Source organism: Megascapheus bottae, chromosome 14, assembly GCF_031878675.1.
Source record: "Megascapheus bottae isolate mThoBot1 chromosome 14, mThoBot2.hap1, whole genome shotgun sequence".
Taxonomy (NCBI): domain Eukaryota; kingdom Metazoa; phylum Chordata; class Mammalia; order Rodentia; family Geomyidae; genus Megascapheus; species Megascapheus bottae.
In genome coordinates, this window is record NC_143522.1 from 34,951,860 (window position 1) to 34,974,974 (window position 23,115).

General features: G+C 43.2%; 1 protein-coding gene across 1 annotated transcript; it reads left to right on the forward strand.

Moving 5' to 3' along the window:
* Positions 1–3,369: 3,369 nt before the first annotated feature.
* On the forward strand, positions 3,370–12,107 carry Pnn (pinin, desmosome associated protein). The gene is made up of 9 exons (XM_090345013.1): positions 3,370–3,522; positions 3,959–4,030; positions 4,704–4,772; positions 5,930–6,002; positions 6,085–6,179; positions 6,351–6,426; positions 8,535–8,690; positions 8,767–8,905; positions 9,708–12,107. The coding sequence occupies exons 1-9, from the start codon at positions 3,410–3,412 to the stop codon at positions 11,060–11,062; spliced, it is 2,148 nt and encodes a 715-aa protein (XP_090201139.1). The 5' UTR covers positions 3,370–3,409; the 3' UTR covers positions 11,063–12,107.
* Positions 12,108–23,115: the final 11,008 nt, after the last annotated feature.

Here is a 23,115-nt window from a genome sequence, read left to right on the forward strand (position 1 = left end):
TGACATGAAGTTGGATGACACGGCTCCATATTCCACACTCTCAAGTCCCACAATAAAATTTATGCTTAGGAAAATAAGTTTTTCCTATGGTCTCTTGTATTTTCTGACAATCACATATTCTCTGGAGGAGTGTTGAGGAACTTGCTTCTATTGTAATTGTTATATCTCTGATTTGTGAAACGGTTTATTCAGCCAGCTCTCAATTGTTGGGAACTTTTTTTTTTTTTGATTATGGACTTCAGCCCTGGGCCTGGGCCCTCTGTCCCTGAGCTCTTCAGCTCAAGGCTATTGCCCTACCTCTTGAGCCAGTGCCACTTCTGGTTTTCTGATGGTTAATTGAAGAGCCTCACTGACTTTAGTGCCCAGGCTGGCTTTGAACCATGATCCTCTGATCTCAGCCTCTTACGTAGGTAAGACTACTGGCATGAGCCACTGCACCCAGCTCCAGGGAATTTTTATTTTTATTTTATTTTATTTTTGCTATAAAGAACATTGCAATGAATACCCTTAAAGCTAAATTATTTAGGATAAATCACTCAAAGGGAGACTTGGGCTTTTGTTAGTTTATTTGGTATAGCTATGGGGGCTTAAAGTCAAGACCAGGACGTTGTCCCTTAGCTTTTCCTGCTCAAGGCTACTCCATTTCTGATTTTTCTGCTGGTTCATAGGAGATAAGAGTCCCATGGACTTTCTTGCCTGGGCTGGCTAGAATCTCAGTCCATATGATCCAGACAGGGTACTGGGCGTTGGTAGAGTTTTCTTAGGATCATAACATACCAAATTGGGCTTCCTCAGTTGCTCAATGCCAGCTCATGACCCAGGTAGTAGGGGGTCAAATTCAGGGACTGTCTTTCATTTTCACTATTACCAATGTCTAGATTTTGAAATATTAACAGAACTTCAAAATGATGTGTTTGTTAGAATTCAAAATCTTATTTTAGAAACCAAAGCACTATGCCCCATTGTTCTTTTAATTAATTAATTTAGCTTTTTTTGTTTCCTCTGAAGCTGACAGAGTGTCTGCCTGAGCAAGGCCAGGGTTTCACAAGAGAAATACAAAAATATCAACTTTTTTTCTTTTTTTTGTGGGTCATGGGGCTTGAACTCTGGGCCTGGACACTATCCCCAAGCTCTTCAGCTCAAGGTTACAGCCCTACCTTTCAGCCATAAGAGTCTCAGGTTCTTTTGTGCCCCATCTGGCATTGAATCTTGATCCTCAGATCTCAGCCTCCTAAGTAGCTAGGGTAACAGGTATGAGTCACTGCACTCAGCTTCAACATGATTTTTAAAAGTTAGGTTTTCATTATTTATTTCTTCTTAACGCTGCTAACTCTTTCTTCACATGACCTTTCTATAGCCCACATTATTTCTGAGCAGAGGAAGATGGATCTCAAGTTTGGAAATAGTAATTCGTATGAATTTAGTAAGTGTTAAAACTTTGAATTCCAAACTTTGAGGCAATCAATGCACAGTATCACTGAATACAATGTGGATATGGTGCTGTAGAGGAGAAAAATTGTGAAAAAAAATCTTGCTTTGACAGACCCTAGCAGTTTGACCAACTGAATTCCCAAGTGTCTGGAGTAAAAGTCTCTCATGGTTTTAGATATTAGGTTTCTGTTGTCTATAAATAGGAAACAGAATAACACTGACCATTAATTAGTGTGGCATTTTGTGGTACAAAGCCTAAAACATTCATCTAGAACAGTACTACAAGTGACTTCACTTTCACCATGTAACTATGTCTGGAGACACTTTTTCCTTATTGAAACTGGAGAAGTACTCCTGGCTTCCTGTGGGTAGAGACTGTCAATGCTGTTAAATAATGCACTGTATACCTACCCACCACAAAGAATTACCCCACCACAGATGTCAATAATTGTTGTAGTTGAGAAACAGGTCAAATAAAATTCTATTAGCCCTGGGCACTTCTCACCAAAACCGTTTCCACCTTGATCCAAGACTTAAGATACTGTTTATTTATTTGCATCTGTCCCTGACTTCCACAGTCCTTTCTTTTTTTTTTTTTTGCCAGTCCTGGGCATGAGCTCAGGGCCTGAGCACTGTCCTTGGACTTTCTCAAGGCCAGAGCTCTACCACTTGAGCCTCAGCATCACTTCTGGCTTCTATCTATGTATGTGGTACCGAGGAATTAAACCTGGGTCTTCGTGCATGCTAGGCAAGCACTTTAAAACTCCCGGCCCCAGTCCTTTTTTTTGCTTTGTTTTGCGCCTTTTCAAACTTTTGTTTTTAATTCACAGAGAACAGGGTCCATCATGTTGGGTGAGGTGTTCTGTGAGTTCTAACAGTTGGACTGAAGTCATCTTGTCATGTGGAATAATGTATCGTTGCTGTGACGTGAAAAGTACATTGTTGTGATGGGGTTGTGGAAATCGAGGGATTCCGGCTCAGCGCCTTCCCTCCTCCGGGCTGCCCTGCCCCCTCGTCCAGACTGGCACCCCTAGTGCACCCTGACAAAGGCTGTATCTAGACACCCTGGCGCCCACAGCCGCACGCATCCGGATCACCGGGGACGAGGTGGAGACCGCCGGCACGCGTGCGGCCTTCCGATTTTACAGGCCCGGGCTGCTCTCGGAGGTCCCGACCTTGGCGCCGTCCTGGCCCGTGCGCTCCTTCTCCGCTCGGTGACCGGCGCGGCGCGGCGGGGTCGGGGCTTGGGCCGGGCCTCTGAGCTCCTCGGCTCGAGGGGGCCACCCTGCCCCAAGGCCTGGGCGTGGTCCCGAGCTCCTAAGCTGCGGGCCACCACCCTACCCTGGAGCTAAGCTCCGCTGCCCGGTTAACGGGAAACCAGAGTGCCCGGGCTGGCTGCGAACCCGGGTCCTCGGAGCCCAGCCTCCCGAGCAGCCAGGCTCGCAGGGTGAGTCGCCTGAGCCCGCCGCTCGTCCCCTCCCCGCTGCGTCCTTAGAGTCCGCGGGCTCCTTTTAATCCGGGGAGGCGCGCACCCGCCCTCTTCCTGAGCATGCGCAGCACCGTAAGAGCCGCACCCTCCCTCCTCATTCAATCACCCACAGAGAAGGCAACAGTTCCGCCCTTGTCCTGATTCGTGCCATCCGACCCACCAAACAGCACGAGGGTCACACATAAAAGAGCCGGCCTCGAAAAGCCAGACCGCCGGCTGCCGCACGGGAAGCGGCGGCGCCTCCCCGCCGCCGCCCGCGCCCTGCGCCCGCCGCGGAGCCCGGCCCCCGGCGCTGCTTCGAGGCGGGAGCTACCCCGCCTCTTCGACTTCTCATTGGCGCAGAATCCCGAAGGCTGGCGCTATCTCCGGCTTCCGCTCGTTGAGCGGCGGAGTCACTGGTCCAGCCGGCTGTCAGTCTCTCTGCGTCTTGCGTCGCGGCGCCGGCGGCGCGGCCTGTGGAACGGCGTCGGAGGCTGCTGCAGGGAGAAGATGGCGGTCGCCGTGAGAACTTTGCAGGAGCAGCTGGAAAAGGCCAAAGAGAGCCTAAAGAACGTGGACGAAAACATCCGCAAGCTCACGGGGCGAGATCCGAACGACGTGAGGTAGGGTAGGCCGGGACTGCGAGCCGGGAGAGGGAGCCCCGGGCAGGCGGGAGCGGGGAGGACGGGGACGGTAGGCCAGAGCCCCGGCGAGGGCGCCTCGGGCCTGGCGGGCTGGGCGGCCACGGAGGCCCGCCGCCGGCCTTGCTGGGCTTCGCGGGAGGCCGACCCAGCTTCCGGGCCCCGGCCGGGGCCGAGGCTGCTGCGTGGCCCGCGGGGAAGCGGAGCGGGCTCCTCGGCCCCGCCCCGGCGGCAGGCCGGGCCCCGCGCGGACCCGGGAGCGCTCCGGGCAGTGGCGCCGTCGTGGTAAACGGTGGCTTTCCCGGCGCCGTCGGTCAAACCGCCGTGTAGGAGGCCGCTCCGGGTAACACCGCCCCGCTCCGAGCGCGTAGACCCCGAAGGGGCCCACGGGTGTCGACACGATGTGACTCTCTTCTAGACCCATCCAAGCCCGGTTGCTGGCCCTTTCTGGTCCTGGAGGAGGCAGAGGACGTGGCAGTGTGTTGCTGAGGTGAGAGCCCCTACCTACCTGATGGGTACTAAATCCGTGCTCCTGTTAGAGTAGCACGGGGTCTGCTAATTTCAGAAATAAAGTGGAGAGCTAGAGGAAGAATATTGACTGCACCACTGTGTAGCAACCTTGGTTGTCTTTTTTTAAATGCTGCACATTGGGATGTCCAAACAGAAGCGTGATCTTTACCAGACTTGTATAACTGTAACCCCTCTGTACATCACCTTTCTTTTATTGTTTTGTTGCCAGTCCAGGGCCTGAGCACTGTCCTTGGGCTCTCTCGAGGCTAGAGCTCTACCACTTGAGCCACAGCACCATTTCTGGCTTTTTTCTGTGTATATGGTACCAAGGAATTGAACCCAGGGGCTTTATGCATGCTAGGCAAGCACTCCACCGTTAGGCCACCCTCTCAGCCCATTATAACACTTTAAAAAATACTACACATGCTTTCTGGGGGATGAGGATATAATTCAGCAGTAGTACTTGCCTAGCATGCACAAGGCCTGGGATTGAATCTTTAAGCACCAGACAAAAGCTCCCCCCCCCCCAAAAAAAAAATCTCCAATTGTCCATTTAAGGTTACTCCAGTTGTAAGATATTTTTAAGCAATTTATTACAAAATGGAAATGTTATTGTAGCTTATATTTACAGTGTATTATCTTTTTAATTGCAGGCGTGGATTCTCAGATAGTGGAGGAGGACCCCCAGCCAAACAGAGAGACCTTGAAGGGGCAGTCAGTAGGTATGTTTAAAGAAGAATACTAAGTCAAGGCCCAGTGGCTCATGTTTGCAATCCTGGCTACATAGGAGACTGAGAGCTGGGCATTATGGTTCATATCCATCTCAGGCAAGAAAGTCCATGAAATTCTTACCTCTAAGTAACCACCAAAAAGTGGAACTTTGGCTCATGGTATCCTTGAATGAAAAAAAAAAACTGCATGACAGCACTGGAGTTCAAGCCCAAGTACCAACACACATATAAGGAAAGTCATCTTGCTGGATATGGGTGGCTTGTGCCTATAATCCTAGCTACTCAGGAGACTGAGATCTGGGGATCAGAGTTCAAAGCCAGCTGGGGCGGTAGTCCTTGAGACTCTTATTTGCAACTAACCACCAGTAAACTGGAAGTGGTGCTGTGGCTCAAAGTGGTAGAGCTCTTATTACAATAGCTGAGAAATAGTGCCCAGGCCCTGCCAAAAAGAAAAATAAGGAGAGAGACTAGTACAAAAATAAAACGTTTAACACATTTTGTTGAATTGGGGTCTAATGAAATTTAGTAGTATGCGATTAATCCTGACGTCTCTTGACGTAAGGTTAAGACAGCCATATCCCGCAAAACATAGTGCTTTAGTCTAGGCAGGCATGGTGGTTCACACTTCTAATCCTAGCTGAGGAGGCTGAGATCTGAGGTACAAGGTTCAAAGCCAGCCCAGGCACAAAAGGACCCGAGACTCTTGCCTCCAGTTAACCTCTAGAAAAACAGGAAGTTGGGCTTAGCTCAAGGCTAGGGCAGGAGCCTTGAGCTGAAGAGCTCAGGGACAGTGCCCAGGCCCAGAGTGTAAGCCCCATGACCCACAAAAACAATAAAACCAACTTAGTGCTTTATTCATTGAAAGTAAAGGTCACAAAAAGATTAAGATGGGAAAAAATAACATTTTTTTGGAACCATTTACCCTATTTTGTACTTAGAAAACAAATATTTAGATGCTCAGAAGAACCAAATTTGTGTTGAGCATTTGTTGCTGTATTTTATCCTTTCATTGCCAGTGAAAAAGAAAAATGGGGAGGAGGTTAAAAAAATGAGGCTTCTGGAGATGAGTACAGGGGTACATTGGCCTTTGCCCTTGATGTGCACTTAGCTCACATTTTCTGTGGTATAAATTATTTTTCTTTTGACAGGCTGGGCGGGGAGCGTCGGACAAGAAGGGAATCACGCCAAGAGAGTGACCCAGAGGATGATGATGTCAAGAAGGTAAGAATGAGGTACCTACTACATTTCAAGCATGCTATCCATAAGCTGCTTCCGTTGTTGAGATTCACTTTTTGTCTTGTAGCCGGCACTGCAGTCTTCAGTTGTGGCTACCTCCAAAGAACGCACGCGCAGAGACCTCATCCAGGATCAAAACATGGACGAAAAGGGAAAGCAGAGGTATATGAGGAACCCATCCAACGGGAGAACAAAACGAAAATTACCCAGTAATACAGTGTCTAAACAGTTTCAGGATTGCTCAGATACCTGAAGTATATCTTAGGAAATGGCAGTTTTAGTTAAGTGGATCCTATTGAAACTAATTTTTCTTTTGTTGTGTCTTTTTTTTAGGAATCGACGAATATTTGGCTTGTTGATGGGTACTCTTCAGAAATTTAAACAAGAATCTACTGTTGCTACTGAAAGGGTACTAAGGCATTTTTTTGTTTTGTTTGCTTTAAATTATCAAGAGTAGGGTCTCACTATGTAGTCCAGCTTGGCCTTGAACTCTGACCCTTTTCTCCATGACATTTGATTATAAGTAGGCAGCACCATACCATGTTATTAAAAGATAGTGAGACCCCATCTCAAAAACCAAAAGGTAGTTTTGTTTTGGCCTGAGCACTGTTCTTGGGCTTTTCTCAAGGCTAGCATTCTACCACTTGAGCTACAGCACCAGGTTTTTCTGTGTATGTGGTACCAAGAAAGGAACCCAGGTCTTTGTGCATGCTAGGCAAGCACTCTACCACTACGCCAAACTCCCAGCTCCAAGATAATTCTTTATTTGGGGGGGCAGGGTTCATGGGACTTGAACTCGGCCTGGTCCCTATCCCTGAGCTCTTCGGCTCAAGGCCACTGCCCCACACTTGAGCCAAGCCCCAGTTTCTAGAGGTTAATTGGAAATAAGAGTCTCAGGTCCTTTTGTGCCTGATCTGGCTTTGAACCTTGATCCTCAGATCTTAGTCTCCTAAGTAGCTAGGATTACAGGCATGAGCCATCAAAAGGTAGAAATTGTTATTTTTCCGGCTGGCCCTTTTTATGCATGTGGTTTTGTGTGTGGGGGGGGGGGGGTTGTTGTTGTTGTTTTGGTCTTTTTTTTTTTTTTTTTTTTTTTGGCCAGTACTAAGTCTTAAACTCAGGGCCTGAGGACTGTCCTTTGGCTTTCTCAAGGCTAGAGCTCTATCACTTAAGCCACAACACCACTTCCAGCTTTTTCTGTGTATGTGGTACCAAGGAATCCAATTTGGGTCTTAGTGCATGCTTGGCTAGCACTTTATCACTAGGCCAAACCTGGTCCCTGGGCCCTTTTGTTTTTTAATTCAGTGATCTCTGTCTGTAGAATGTAGATTCTGGTGTAAGGTCTTTAACATCATTATCTGGCCTTAGACAAATCCAATTTTTAGGTCTTATGTCTGCAGAGTTAAACTCCTAATATTTCTGGAGAACTAGGAAAAAGGGAAAGAACAGCTCAGTAATGGAAAAGTAACTGCTTATTTCAGCTTAAAATTTTTTTTTAGGGCCACGAGTTTGTCCTAGTGGTAGAGTTGCTTGCCTTTTAGGGCCAGAAGCATGCACAGGACTGCCAAAAAAACTTTTTTTTATATTGTTATTACAAAAGTGATCTGCAGAGGCTTATAATTCTGTAAGTTGGGTTAAGAGTACATTCCTTGGGACAGGAGTTTCGCCTAGTGGTAGAATGTTTGCCTAGCATGCACAATGACCTGTGTTCCATTTCTTGGTACCACATACATAGAAAAGCCAGAAGTGGTGCTATGGCTCAAGTGGTGGAGCCCTAGCCTTGAGAAAGCCCCAGGACTGGCAAAGGAAAAGAAAAAAAGTACATTTCTTGCAATAATGTCACCTCTTCCCTCCCTCCTGTCCCCACACACGAGTTACATAGTTCATTTTCAACATTATCCAGTGAGTTCTACTGCACTTGTTCACCCTTATTTCACCTTTTATATGTTAACTTTGAGACTAAATAATATCCTAAAACCAGTCAGGAGGGTACATGTCTGTAATCTCATCACTCAGGGAAATTGAGGCTACCGGATTGGGAGTTGAGTGCTATAGTGAGAGATCCTGCCTCAAATAACTATAAACAAAAAGCTTAAAAGCCTCGTGCTTGTAATCCTATCTGTTCCGATGCTGAGACCTAAGGATTTCTGGTTTGAAGCTAGTTCCGGTAGAAGAGACCATCTCATCTCTAGTTAACTACCCAAAAAAGCTGGAAAGTGGGGCTGTGGTAAAACACTGGTCTTGAGCAGAATTCACAGACAGTGCCAAGGCCCTGGGTTCAAGCCCCCAGCACTGGTGCCCCAACAACCCAAACAGTGTTTCTTTTTTTTTTGAGGGGGGGGAATATAGTAAAATCAACTAGTAACCAATCTCAAATGCTAAGTTGAAATTGTTAGATATTCTGAGTTGAAAATATTAAACATAGTAAAATTATGTTTTCATTTAATCTGGATATGTTTCAAATTATAACTGAAACTAGATATAGTACAGACATTGAAGCTGATCATTTATTTTTAGCAAAAGAGACGTCAGGAAATTGAACAAAAACTTGAAGTTCAGGCAGAAGAAGAGAGAAAGCAAGTTGAAAATGAGAGGAGAGAACTATTTGAAGAGAGACGTGCAAAACAGACAGAACTGCGGCTTTTGGAACAGAAGGTTGAGCTTGCGCAGCTGGTAGGTATTGTTTAGTAATGCTAAGATCGGTAATTGGTGGTGTTATAAAAGCACTGAGCTTTTACCTTTTTTTTAGCAAGAAGAATGGAATGAACATAATGCCAAGATAATTAAGTATATAAGAACTAAGACAAAGCCCCATTTGTTCTATATTCCTGGAAGAATGTGTCCAGCTACCCAAAAACTAATAGAAGAATCACAGAGAAAAATGAATGGTAAGTACATGGAGTCCATTGAAATTTTCTTAATGGGTAAGATAATACATTTACAGGTACTTTTTTTTTTCTTTTTTAAGATATTTTTGAGGTAGCAGGTTGAGGTATAGAAATGGTTTCATGATGCAGTAAATTGAATCTCACTTTGTTGGTGATTTTTATGCATATGTATTTATGTAAAGTACTTAATTCTAGTAGGCACATGAACTATTCTCAATGAAGCAAGATCACATTGGTATAGGTCACATGGGGTAAGCATTTGGAAGGATATGCTCTGCTAAGATGTTGGCTAGACGATGTGTACTTAGAATGCTGTAAAATTGGTCTGGTTTTAAAAACTTGTTTCTTGTTATAAGGCTTGGACTCGGCCTGGGCACTTTCTCTGTGATCTTTTGCACAAGACTAGTGCTCTACCACATTAAGCCATAGCACTGCTTCAAGTTTTCTGATGATTAATTGGGATAAAGTCTCAGATTTCCTGCCTGGGATGGCTTTGAGCAGTGTTCTTCAGTTCTCAGCCTCCTAAGTAGCTAGGTCTACAGGTATTATGAGCCATCAATGCCCAGCCTAGAGGTTTTTAAGAAGCAAAGTTTGGTTCTAGTTGTATGTGGTCTGGGTTCATTGCCTGCTTCTTTCCCATGGATTTTTGCTGTCTTTCAGTTTGTAATTATTTATTTGCTATATCATTATTTTAGTTCCTGAAAAAGATACTTAATATGAAGCTTAATGGCCATTTGTGACTGGTATAAAACTGATTTTGAATGTTCTTAACTGAGTTTTACACATAATTTCTATTGTTTAGCTTTATTTGAAGGTAGACGCCTCGAATTTGCAGAACAAATAAATAAGATGGAGGCTAGGCCTAGAAGACAGACAATGAAGGAAAAAGAGCATCAGGTGGTGCGTAATGAAGAACAGAAGGCGGAACAAGAAGAGGGTAAGGTGGCTCAGCGAGAGGAAGAGTTGGAGGAGACAGGTAATCAGCACAATGATGTAGAAATAGAGGAGGCAGGAGAAGAAGAGGAAAAGGAAGTAGGTATAGTGCATAGCGATGCGGAGAAAGAACAGGAGGAGGAGGAGCAAAAGCAGGAAATGGAGGTTAAGATGGAGGAGGAAACAGAGGCAAGGGAAAGTGAGAAACAACAGGATAGTCAGCCTGAAGAAGTTATGGATGTGCTAGAGATGGTTGAGAATGTCCAGAATGCAATTGCTGAGCAGGAAGTGATGGAAAGTAATCAAGTTGAAAGCATAGAGCCTTCAGAAAATGAAACTAGCAAAGAACTGGAGCCAGAGATGGAATTTGAAGTTGAGCCAGATAAAGAATGTAAGTCTCTTTCTCCTGCAAAAGAGCATGTTAGTGTTATAGAAGTGGAGAAGGAACCTGAGGAAAAAGAAGAAAAAGAATCTGAACCCCAGCCTGAGCCTGTGGCTCAGCCTCAGGCCCTCCCTCCACCCCAGCCCCAGTCTCAGCCCCAGCAAGTTCAACCCCAGCCTCTCTCTCAGCCTGAAACTTTGCCATTAGCAGTTTCACAGGTACCACCTCAGGTTATTCAGGAACAAGAGAATCAACTACCTGAGAGGAAGGAGTTTGCTGTTGAGCCTGTAAAGCTCACTGAAGTGCCAGTAGTGGAACCAGTTTTAACAGTGCACTCAGAAAGCAAAAGTAAAACCAAAACCAGGAGCAGAAGTAGAGGTCGAGTTAGAAATAAAACAAGCAAGAGTAGAAGTCGAAGCAGCAGCAGTAGTAGTTCTAGTAGCAGTTCAACCAGTAGCAGCAGTGGAAGCAGTTCTAGCAGTGGCAGCAGCAGTAGTCGAAGCAGTTCTAGTAGTAGCTCCAGTACAAGTGGTAGTAGTAGCCGAGATAGTAGCAGCAGCACTACTAGTAGTAGTGAGAGTAGAAGTCGAAGTAGGGGCCGGGGACACAATAGAGACAGAAAGCACAGAAGGAGCATGGATCGGAAGCGAAGGGATACGTCAGGATTAGAGAGAAGTCACAAATCTTCAAAAGGTGGTAGTAGTAGAGATACAAAAGGATCGAAGGATAAGAATTCCCGGTCTGACAGAAAGAGATCTATATCAGAGAGTAGTCGATCGGGCAAAAGATCTTCAAGAAGTGAGAGAGACCGGAAATCAGACAGGAAAGACAAAAGGCGTTAACGGAAGAAGCCAGGCTTTCTTAGCCTATTCTTTGCAGCAGAAGATTTCTTGAGTTAAAGGATTACCTTTCCTTGTAAGGAGGATGCTGCCTTAAGAATTGCATGTTGTAAAAAATCTTTTTGGAAAATACAGACTGTTTGTTTACCAGACATTCTTGTACTTTTTGCATAATTTTGTAAGAGTTATTTATCAAAATTATGTGAGGTTCCGGAATATGTAAAAATAATAATAATAAAAAGATTAACATCCCTTGTCATCTTTTTTAAATATCCTATATGCTTCAGTAAGAATCTGTATATTTTAATAGGTAAATCTTTTCCCTTCTAATTCTGTATCACACATTGCTTTTGTAGAAATAAATGTTCATTTCATTATTTTTGAGATGTCCTTGTTGACGCTTGTATAATAAATAACTTCTTGATATCATTTTCAGTTTTTACCACTAGATATTGAATAGGCTTAGGATGTTTCTGGAGATTTCCTCACTTACTTGGCTTTAGCTGTCAGGTCTTTGCAGCTTTGAAGGGGGAATAGTTCTCTTTATAATCATTTACTATTTTCTGATCTCCCTTGTTAATCTAAGCATTTTCCTATTTTTCATTTAAACCGATAGTTAGTAGATAACGTAAACTAGTACATTTTGGTTGTCATTTTCCTGATTATGGGAGCATCGTTCTTCTGTCTTTGTGGTTACCTCTGTGCTAACAGTATATGGGATCTGTTAAACTAATGGTCACTTCTTTCTAAGGGAGGGAGGTAAAAGAATCTTCTAAACTTGGATTTTGAATTTGTGGTCTTGTCTTAACATTTGTGTTGGCTCTAACTGAAACATGCCAATATGTGTTTTAGAGAAGTTTTGTTCAAGGAACCATTGTATGGAAGTTTACAAAATGAAGTAAGTTCATCTAGGCTTGACTATGTAAGCAAAAAACACGCAAGTGTACCAAGTGATAACTTTGTTGATTTATAAATTTGTATGGAGTATTTGTTGCCCATTACTATACATGTGCAAATAAATGTGGCTTAGACTTGTGTGACTGCTTAAGATTAGTACTTGTATTTTGATATGTGAGAGTGCATACATTGCAAAATGGCCTGTTTTTAGTTCATAATAACACTATAGTTTTCAATATTCAAGTAAATGGTTTCAGACTTAGTTTTTTGTTCTCTGTACAACTCGTGAGTGTAAGTATGCTAAAACAACTCTTAAAACAACATACTTTCATGGAGTAATAAAACAGTGACCAAATCAAACTGCTGACCATGAAATCCCTGAGCCACATGTTTCCATCAAGAGTTAACTTCATCTGCACCTTGTAGTATTCAGCAAGATATACAACAATTTGTATGCATTAAGAGTCTCTGCATAGGAGTGAGGGATGGATGAGGCTTGCTGATAACACATGTGAGGCCCTGGGTTCAGTCCCTAGCACTGTACACACCTCTATAAGTGAAAGTTTCTTACATTTCTCCTTGATGGTGTTGAATTAAAACTTCAAGCTCATGCTTAGTACAATCTGCCACTGACTGAGCTGTGCTGCTTGACCTGCGAAAAAGTATAAATATTTTTTGTTTTGCTAATTGAAAAGATTATTAGTTTTTATAAAGCTTAATTGTAGGTAGTACTGAGAGTATGTTAGAGGGAAAGGAATTCTTTCAAATTTCGGATAAGTCCATTTTTTAGCTTTCATTTTACTGATATTTAAGTACTAGTCATTTAAAGCTTTCAGATATTTTGATGTTCCCAATTAAAGCCTTACTTTTTTTCCTTTGCCAGTCCTTACGCTTGGACTCATGATTAAGCATGTCCTTGGGCTTTTCCTCAAAGCTAGCACTCTACCATTTGAGCCACAGCACCACTTCCGGCTTTTTCTGTATATATGGTACCAAGGAATCAAACCCAAGGCTTCATGCATGCAAGGCAAGCACTCTACCACCAGGCCACACTCTAGGCCAAAGCGTTATATTTAGAAATGAGAACCTTGAAGCCTTTTCACTTAAAAGAACAAGTTAGAAGAGTGGCAGTTTCCCAGGAGCAAAAGATAAGCCAGGCTTAGACATTGCATGTCAATATGCAAGCCCTAGAAGCCATTGCAGGGATGAGACCAGGAACTGAAGTTTAGAGCTCCCGTCACAGACATGCATACTCTGAGTAGACCCCAGGGTTTGGAGAGCCACTGAAATGAGTATGCTTCAGTGGACTTGCCACCCATTCTTACATGTGGAACTCCAGTAATTATTGATGTCATTGTTTGGATAATTGGGGCCAAGTCAACTGAAGCAGTGTCTTAATATAACTTTAAATTTTATCTGGGCCAGTTCTGTTAGAACATATTAAGACATTTGAGGGTAAATTACTTAAATTTGAGTGCTTTATAGAAATTTTCTTTTGAGAACTCCATTAAACTTTTTCCAGCCTGGCATGGTGGTTCATACCTGCAACCCTAGCTACTCAGGATGCTGAGATCAGAGTATTGTGCTTCAGAGCCAGCCCAGGCACAAGGTCTGAGACTCATCGCCAGCTAACCACTAGAAAATGGGAAGTGGCTCTGTGGCTCAAGGGCAGGGTGGTAACCTTGAGCTGAAGAGCTCCGAGACAATGCCCAGGCCGAGTAGTTCAAGTCCCACAACCGACAAAAGAAAAACCTTTCCCAGGAAATGATAGCAATTGACACAGTTGGACATTCCACTAACCACAATAGTACCCTGTGCACGTCTCACAGTTTCATGTGCATATGTGGGTTTTCTAGCTTGGTGGCCTATCTTTTGCGCTGTGCCTCCAGCCTGCCTGCATTCTAGGATGTCTTGACAGTTTTCTAGAAGGAAATGTGACAGGAGATATAATTGATACTGAATTACAGCCACATTAGTAACAGTTGCCACTCTGCTTTCACTTCTGTTTTCCTGTTCAGTTTTTTTGGCATACAGTCTTTCTGTATAGCCTAAGCTGACCCTGAACTCATGGTCATTATGCATCATCTACTGATGGCTGAAATTACAGGCTTGTACCAACACTTGTAGCTACTTATTTATAATGTCATACTTCTTGTTTATTGCTTGCTTCCCAGTACATGGCAAGCCCCACCACAGATTCTTCTCCCCCGTTGAGATCCTTCAATATACCTAGACTAGAACTCTGATTTAACAAATGCTCAGTATTAACATTAGGTATTAAAGGGTCATGCTTGTGATTTGCTTCTATTTACTAGATTTTTTTTTTTTTGGTCTTTTGCTTTTTGTCAGTTGTGGGGGCTTGACCTTGGGGCCTAGGCACTGTCTCTGAGCTCTTTTGCTCAAGACTACCACTTTGAGTACTTTCTGGTTTTCTGGTGGTTAATTGAGATAAGATTCTCATGGATTTTTCCTGTCCAGGTGGGCTTCAAACGGAGATCCTCAGATCTCAGCCTCTTGTGTAGCTAGAATTATAGGTGTGAGCCACCAGTGCCTGGCTAGATTTTTATCAGAAAGGTGATGTGCAGATCACTTACAGTTAAATAAGTTGGTTGGTGAATACATTCCTTTTTGGACAATGCCAACCCATCCCTTCCAGTTTTTCCTCCCATCCCTATCCATATTTGAATACATTCAAATGAGTTTGAAACAACCAAGAGCTCTTTTTGTCGTTTTGTTCTATATCATGGAAACAGTCTGACTTGCTTATTGTGAAGAAGGGAAGTACTGTCTTAGGCACATGGAAAAAATATCTAAAGCCTGTGCTGGTAGCTTATGCCTGTAATCCTAGCCGCTGAGATCTTCTGAGGACCAAAGTTTGAAGTAGATCCAGCAGGAAGGTCTGAGAATTTTATCTCCAGTTAACCACAGAAAATCCAGAAGTGGAGCTCTGGCTCAAGTAATAGAGTGCTAGTCTGTAATAAAAAAGCTAAGGGACAGACAGTGCCTAGACCCTGAGTTCAGGCCCCAGTACTAGCACACACTTCTAAAAAGTAATGAAGAAAATCCAGTTTCTGAAATTGTTAGGCCTTTTTGGAGATCCAGAACCTACCTCTAGATATGCCACAAACTGCTACTGTGATGGGTGTGAAGAAAACTAATAGACAAGATTATAATTGCAAGATAAAAAAAGAACTTACGTGTCTCTAATGACTGCATGAATTGATTTTTTTTGTGTGATACCAGCAGACCTCCTTTTTATCCTGATACTCTTCACCTTTAATTTTGTATCTGCCAGTTGCAGCTAGCCATTTCTAGCCTAGAAGCATGGTTCAAACGGCAGAGTACTGCTGAGTACTGATGGCTCACATAATCCTAGCTACTCAGATCTGAGATCTGAGCATCGCAGTTCAAAGCCAGCTTGGGCAGGAAAGTTCATGAGACTCTTAATCTCCAGTTAAGCACCAGAAAACCAGAAGTGGCACTGTGGCTCAAGGTGGTAGAGTGCTAACCTTGAACAAAATTGCTCAGGAACAGTGCCCCGGACCAGAGGCCAAACCCTCCACACACCATGGTAGGATACCCGCAGAGCAAGCAAAGGCCTTGAGTTTAAGCCCTGGGAAGGTTTGCAGTTTTAAATAGATTGCTCTAGAAGAGCCTGACTGAGGTGAGGGAGATCAGAGGTAGGAAGAGAAGTATGGTCATTAGTGTTTCTAGTAGGAGAATCCCAAGACATGGGATAAGGGCAATGGTCCTGAGGCTGGACTAATCAAGAACCAGCAAAGAACCTTTGTGGCTGGAGTAAAAGAGAAGTAGAAGAGCAACTGAGAGAATTTAGAGACTAACAGCCATGGCTAAGGATTTTCCACAACTGAAAAAACATACATAGCAAGCCTATAGGTAATAGGAAAAACATTAGGATACAACAATCTTTGGCTTCTAGTACAGTAAAACTTGGAAAGCAAAGGCATCTCTTAAATGAACTTTTTTTCTTTTGTGTGTATATGTTCTAGGTTTTTTGTTATTGTTAGTTTTTGTGCCAGTTCTGGGTCTTGCACTCAGGTCCCAGGTGCTGTTCTTGGCCATTTTTTGCTCAAGACCATTTTTTGCTCTACCATTTGAGCCACAGCTCTACTTCTGGCTTTTCTGGTAGCTTATTGGAGATGTGTCTTATGGGGAAGTGGCATTGTGGCTCAAGGGATGAAACAGTAGCCTTAAGCTGAAGAGCTCAGGAACCAGGCCCATAGTTCAAGTCCCATGACTGACCAAAAAAAACCCAAAAGAGTCTCATGGACTTTTCTGCTCAGGCGGGCTTCTAACCTCAGTCCTCAGATCTCAGTCTCCTGAGTAACTAGCTAAGATTACAGGCATGAACTCCTAGTCCCTGGCTTGGTGCTAGGCCTTGTGCATTTAAGCACACAGTGTAATACTGAGAGATGCCCCCATCCCAGAAAATGTATTTTGTCTTTGACTTTGGAAACTTTGTGGTATTTTTCATAAAAATTCTTTATTCTAGAAATCTAGGAAACGGGGATATGGCTCAAGTGGTAGAGAGTCAGCTAACCTTGAACAAAAAAGTAACAGTGCAGGCTCCAAGACAATGAAGGAGGGGTGTCATTATTCAAAAGGAAATGTACTCATTTCCTGACTTCTGTAACTGTAACCGCTCTCTCTGTAGATAGATCACTTTTACTTTGTGTGTGTGTGTGTGTGTGTGTATTGCCAGTCCTGGGACTTGAACTCAAGGCCTGAGCTTTTCCTTAAGCCTTCTCAAGGCTATCACTCTACCACTTGAGCTTTCTCTGTGTATATGGTACCAAGGAATCCAGGGGCTTTGTATATGCCAGGCAAGTACTCCTGGCCCCTACCATAAAATTTTAAAAGTAAAACATGTTCATTTAAGGAGTTCTAAGCTGGGCATTGTGTCTCACGCCTGTAATCCTAGCCACGCAGGAGGCTGAGATCTGAAGATCGAGATTCATAGCCAGCTTAGACACTAAAGCCCATGAGATTCTTATCTCAATTAACTATCTGAAAACCGGAAGTGGCTATGGCTCAAGGGGCAGGGCAGTAGCCTTGAGCTGAAGAGCTCAGGGATAGCCCCCAGAGTTCAAGTTCTACAACCAACCAGGAAAATAAAGTTCTGGTTATTGCTGAAATACAGAGGCAAACAAACCCTCCCTATCTTTCAGTAAAGCTAGCTTAGAACTGGTGATTACTATTTGCACAAACGCGTACTACAGGGTCTGTGGTAGAAGCCAGCTGGATCAACACGAAGCTTTTCTTCCTGGGCATACATTGCGAGCAGTTAAGGTGAGCAGTTAAGGTGTGGCATACATTGCGAGCAGTTAAGGTGTAGCTCTGTGATTGGCTGCAGTCACTCCACTGTGAGTGGGCAGAACAGATATGCTTATAGGCTGATAATGGAGGTTTTGCATGACTGCACATTCTCCTTCACTTTCCTGGTGACCTCTGGGGCCAGATGTTCAAGATGGTGAAGTGACAAAATGGAAGGATCCTGGATCTCTGAGAGACGCAGAATATTCCAGTTCCTGGAAGAAAAACAGCCAAGAAAATTTTACAATAAATTGTGAGTGTGAAATAAACCAATGTTGTTTAAGGTTGCAAAGTCTTTGGTTTATTTATTACCATATCATAATTTAACTCTACTTGCTAATAATATTTAGGAGTTATTCAACAAGGCACATTTTAGTAAGTTTATCTCCAATCCCATATAATTGTTATGACTTGAAAAGTACAAATCATCCAACAAATAAGCTTTGTTTTTTCCAGTCCTGGGACTTGAACTCAGGGACTGGGCTCTCTGTCCCTAAACTCTCTGTGCTCAAGATTATAGTACTCTACCAACTGTGCTATATTCACTATTTCCAACTTTTTCTGTGGTACTGAGGAATTGAACCCAGGGTTTCATGCGTTCTAGCCAAGCATTCTACCACTTAGCCACATTCTCAGACCCATCAGATACATTAAAAAAAATAATTCCCAGTGCAACAATATGAAACAATCCATATGTTGTTGAGGGCTGATAGGATAACCCATAGAGTATATAGTTTTACTACTGCTCTGTGAAGTTGTAGTTTAGTGATTCACCATAACTAGATGTTTACATGTAAGTGGGCCCTTTTCTTGTGTCCAAATGCCCTTCACACTGGAGCTTGGACCCAAGGCTTCCCAGCTGCAGGACAGTCGCTATACTACTTGTGTCATGCCTCCAGCCCCTTTCTAGGCTGGCTATTTTCAAGATAGGATCTCACTTTATTCCCAGGTTAGCCTAGGCATTGATCCTTCTAATTGTCTTTCTAATTATTTCTCCCCACTTTTCTGGAATAACAAATATCCTACCCTCCCCCCCCCCAGCTCAGATGACCGGCTTGTGCCACTGTGCCAAAACATAGGTCAACATGGTTTTATGGACTTCTTCCCTCCCTCCCTTCTTTCCTTGTCTTTCCTTTCCTGTGTCCAGGCTGTCCTCTAAACACAATTATCCTGATCTTCACCTCCCAAATAACTAGGACTACAGGCTTAAGCAACTGTTCTTGGCACACCATTTCTGCATTTTTTTTTTTTTTTTGCCAGTCCTGGACTTGAGCTCAGGGCCTGAGCACTGTCCTTGGACTTTCCCAAGGCTAGAGCTCTACCACTTGAGCCTCAGCACCACTTCTAGCTGTTTTCTATGTTTGTGGTACCGAGGAATCGAACCCGGGTCTTCATGCATGCTAGGCAAGCTCTTTAACCACTAGGCCAAACTCCTGGCCCCTTCCTTCCTTCCTTCCTTCCTTCCTTCCTTCCTTCCTTCCTTCCTTCCTTCCTTCCTTCCTTCCTTCCTTCCTTCCTTTCCTTCTTTCGTTTCTTTATACTGGTCCTTAGGCTTGAACTCAGGGCATGGGTTCTGTCCCTGAGTCTTTTGGCTCCAGGCTAGTAATCTATCACTTGAGCCACGTCTCCGCTTTTTATGTGTTTGTGTTTTGGATCTAACTTCTGCATGAGAAAAAAAAAACAAGACGAAAAAACATGTGCCATTTGTCTCTTCGAGCCTGAATTACTTCACTTACATAATGTTTTCTAACTCCATGTATTTTTCTGCAAATGACATACATTTCATTTCTGGTAGATGAGTAATATTCCGCTGTACCATTTTCTCGATCTACACATCCACTATAGGGAATCTGGGCTGTTTTCATATTTTGGCTATTGTGAATAGTGTGGGAAACAATATGGATGTACAAGATTCTATACCATAGCCTAACTAGTAATATTCTGAGTAGATGCCCAAGAGTGGTATGTCTAGTTTTTTCTTTTTTTGAGCGATCTCCAAAGTGCTTTTCAGAGTGATTTCCCTGTGCACTATGAATTTTGATGTCTGCTTTTATATATAGAAAAATAAAGATTTTCCCTACCTTCAAAAATACATTCAAACTAGATTTTGTTTTTCAGTACTAGAGTTTCAACTCCAGGCTTTGCTCTTGGCTAGACAAATACTCTACCACTTGAACCACTCCTCTTTGCTTTATTTATTATTCAGAGTCTTTCTTTTCTTTCCTCCCTCTCTCCTCCCTTCCTTCCTTTCTTCCTTTCTTCCTCCCTCTGTCCTTCCTTCCTTTAATTTTATGAGTGTGCTGGTATCAGAGGTTGAACTCAGGGCCTTGAACTTGCTTGGCTTTCATGCTCATTTGGAACTTTACCACCAAAGCCACATCTCCAGTTTTGCTTTTTGATGGTTATTTAAGACATGGAATATTCTGGCCTTGAACCATGATTCTTGAGGTCTTAGCCTATTGAATAGCTAAAATTACAGCCTTGAACCACTGTGCCTAGTCTTTTTTTTTTCCAGTCCTGGGGCTTGAACTCATGGCTTGGGCACTGTCCTTGGTCTTGCTCAAAGATAGCGCTCTACCACTTGAGCCACAGCACCACTTCTGGCTTTTTCTGTGTATGTGGTACTGAGGTATCGGACCTAGGGCTTCATGCATGCTAGGCAAGCATTGTACCTCTAGGCCGAACTCCACATGTCTATTCAATATTAATCATATTCACCTTCTTTCACCATCTTTAGGCTTATGTAATAGGTGTGATTTCCTTCTGTTTGGTGTGTATAAAACCATAAGCTATATTCTGAGCTCCTAGAATGAGTTATTTAAGATATTTTTGTGAGAAATAACATCTCATTTGTAAGCAATAATATTTTAAAAGCAGCTATTATGATTCCAAATGTCTTTTAATGAAATACTATGAGGGTGATCAGTGATTTTAATTTTGAATTTTTTTTTGGATGCTCTCCACTTTGAACTGCTGATGCTAAGGTTTAAAGGTAAACTTTACTGGAGTTTTATCTTGTGATGATTAAGAAATAAGGATAGGTTCATTTTGTTTTCAATGATGTTCAGTATGTTTTTGTTCTAATGAGCCTCATGGAAAGAATTAGCAAGGTTAAGGATTCTTTTCATAATTAGGGTAAAATACAATTTCAACTTAACAGTTATTTTTTAGATGGTTTGAAGTCTGCTTCCAGTGGCTCACACCCATAATTCTAGCTACTCAGAAGATTTGAGAATTGTGGTTTGAAGTCAGCTCAGGGAGAAAAGTCTGTGGACTCTTATTTCCCATTAGTCAGCAAAAAGCCAGAAGTGGAGGTATGGCTCAAGTGGTAGCACTAGGCATGAGTGGAAAAATGAAAGAAAAAACAAGCAAGAAGGAACACACAGCTCTGAGTTCTAGCACCAGAAGAAAAGAGAGAAAAAGAAAGAAGAAATGGAAGGAAGGAAAGAAGGAAGGAATGGAGGGAAGGAGGAAGAGAGACAGGGAGAGATTTGGAACTGTATGGTACAGTGGCTGTGGATCTATAATTGTGCTGCTTTAAAATCATAGAACTGCCTATAGTCAATTTACTATAGCTACATAATAAAACAACTAGGATAGGACAGCAGACTATAAACTGTGACAAGAAAATGCAAATGTCGGGCCGGGAGTTTGGCCTAGTGGTTAAAGTGCTTTCCTAGCATGCATGAAGACCCGGGTTCAATTCCTCCGTACCACATACATAGAAAAAAAGCCGGAAGTGGTGCTGAGGCTCAAGTGGTAGAGCTCTAGCCTTGAGAAAGTCCAAGGACAGTGCTCAGGCCCTGAGCTCAAGCCCAGGACTGGCAAAAAAAAAAAAAAAAGAAAATGCAAATGTATTACACATCAGTGACTAACTGGGCAGAAAGGACAGAGAGAGGACTGACCTCAGTAACCGTATAAATGTTTCAATTAAACTCTGCAAGGCTGGAGACAAAAAGAACTGCACACACACCTAACCCTGTGAAAGTCCCTTCACAGTGGTGTGGTTTATCAATTCTGAAACTATACTGTATTCATAATTGTGGGGAACAAATAATGTAACTCAGGAGCTATGTTTCTATCAGAATTCTTTGGATAAGTTCTTTGGTATTGTTCTAGGAGCTAGAGCTCAATTCCCCCCTTGAAAAGAGACCAGACTTAATAACTCTAAATAATAGTATAGGATTTTTTTTTTAAAAGATACTTTACTTTGGAAATACCTGGATGTTAAGGACCTTCTGACAAGTAAGTACGTAGTCAAGGTTACTACCACGAGTGGTTTGACACATTAACATATTTATATCATTTATATCATGTGTAGCCATTGCGGCACTCCGGTGAGAAAGACATACTCCTCTATGACTTTTTCAACCCAAACTCTACAAAATCAATCGATTCATAAAGTGTCAAGCAAACCCATGCAAGGGACATTCAAAAGCATCAAGGTCAGAAAATAAACTATTACAGACTATAGAAAACTGAAGAGACAATAGATGGGTGCCAGTTGGCATATGCCTGAATTCTAGCTACTCAAGAGGCTAAACTGGATCAAAAAAAAAAATATATATATATATATATATTTTTTTTGGATCATGGGGCTTGAACTCTGGGCCTGGGCGTTGTTCCTGAGTTCTTTATCTCAAGGTAACCACCCTACCCTTGAGCCACAGCCTTGCTTCCCATTTTCTAGAGGTTAATTGGAGATAAGAGTCTCTCTGCTTTGTAGTGCCAGGGCTGGCTTTGAACCTTGATCCTCAGATCTCAGCCTTCTGAGTAGCTGGGATTACAGGCTTGAGCCACTGTGCCCGGCTTTCGATCAAAACAAGTTTTGTGTGTGTGTGTGTGTGTGTGTGTGTGTGTGTGTGTGTGTGTGTGTGTGTGTGCCTATCTTGGAGCTTGAATGCTGGTCCTGGATGCTGTCTTTGATTTTTTTCTTTTTTGAAGTCCTGGGGCTTGAACTCAGGGCACCATCCCTGAGTTTCTTTTTCTTAAGACTAGTGCTCTACCACTTTCAGCCTTTTCTATTTCTGTGGTACTGACAAGTTGAACCCAGGGCTTCGTGTGTGCTAGGCAGTCACTATCACTAAGCCACATTCCCAACTCTCTTTGAGCTTTTTTGTTCAAGGCTTGAACTATACCACTCTCCTGGGTCATGGGGCTTGAACTCTGGGCCTGGGTATTGTCTCAGCTCTTCAGCTCACGTCTACCACCTGGGCTTAAAACCGAGGACCTTGTATGCTCAGTAGGCCTTTTTGCTCATGTTGGTGCTCTACTCTACTACTGGAGCCACCCTTCCGCCCTGCTTTTTGCTGATGATTGTGGAAATGTAATCTCCAGGACTTTCCTGCCCAGCTGCCTGGGATTCATGATCCCTTGGATGTCAGCCTACTGACTGGATAGGACTGCAGAAGTGAGTCACTGGCACCCTCTTTACTGAATAGTTTCCATTCAGAGAAGGAAGACCAACTATCTATGCAGACTTAGCTTTTACCTTAAGGAATGTTTATGATCTTCGGGATTGCATTTGTGTGTTTTATTTTTTTCTATAAATCTGTAGTAATGAAAAGCTTCAGGCAATGACAAGCGACACTTCATATTAATTCTTCTCTGCACGGAATATTCTGTTGTGTGTGTGTGGTGGGGTCATGTGGCTTGAACTCTGGGCCTGGGCACTGTCCCTGAGCTTTTCAGCTCAAGACTACTGCACTACCCGTGAGCCACAGCCTCACTTCCCATTTTCTAGTGATTAATTGGAGATGATTCTCGTTGACTTTAGTGCCTGGGCTGGCTTTGAACCGAGATCCTCAGATCTCAGTCTCCTCAGT

What these genes read in the sequence shown, in the direction of transcription:
- Pnn (XM_090345013.1), top strand. Translation starts at nt 3,410, where the DNA reads ATGGCGGTCGCCGTGAGAACTTTGCAGGAGCAGCTGGAAAAGGCCAAA. An exon ending in AGGTTGAGCTTGCGCAGCTG is followed by an intron (nt 8,691 to 8,766) that starts GTAGGTATTGTT and finishes CCTTTTTTTTAG; the next exon opens with CAAGAAGAATGGAATGAACA. An exon ending in ATCACAGAGAAAAATGAATG is followed by an intron (nt 8,906 to 9,707) that starts GTAAGTACATGG and finishes TCTATTGTTTAG; the next exon opens with CTTTATTTGAAGGTAGACGC.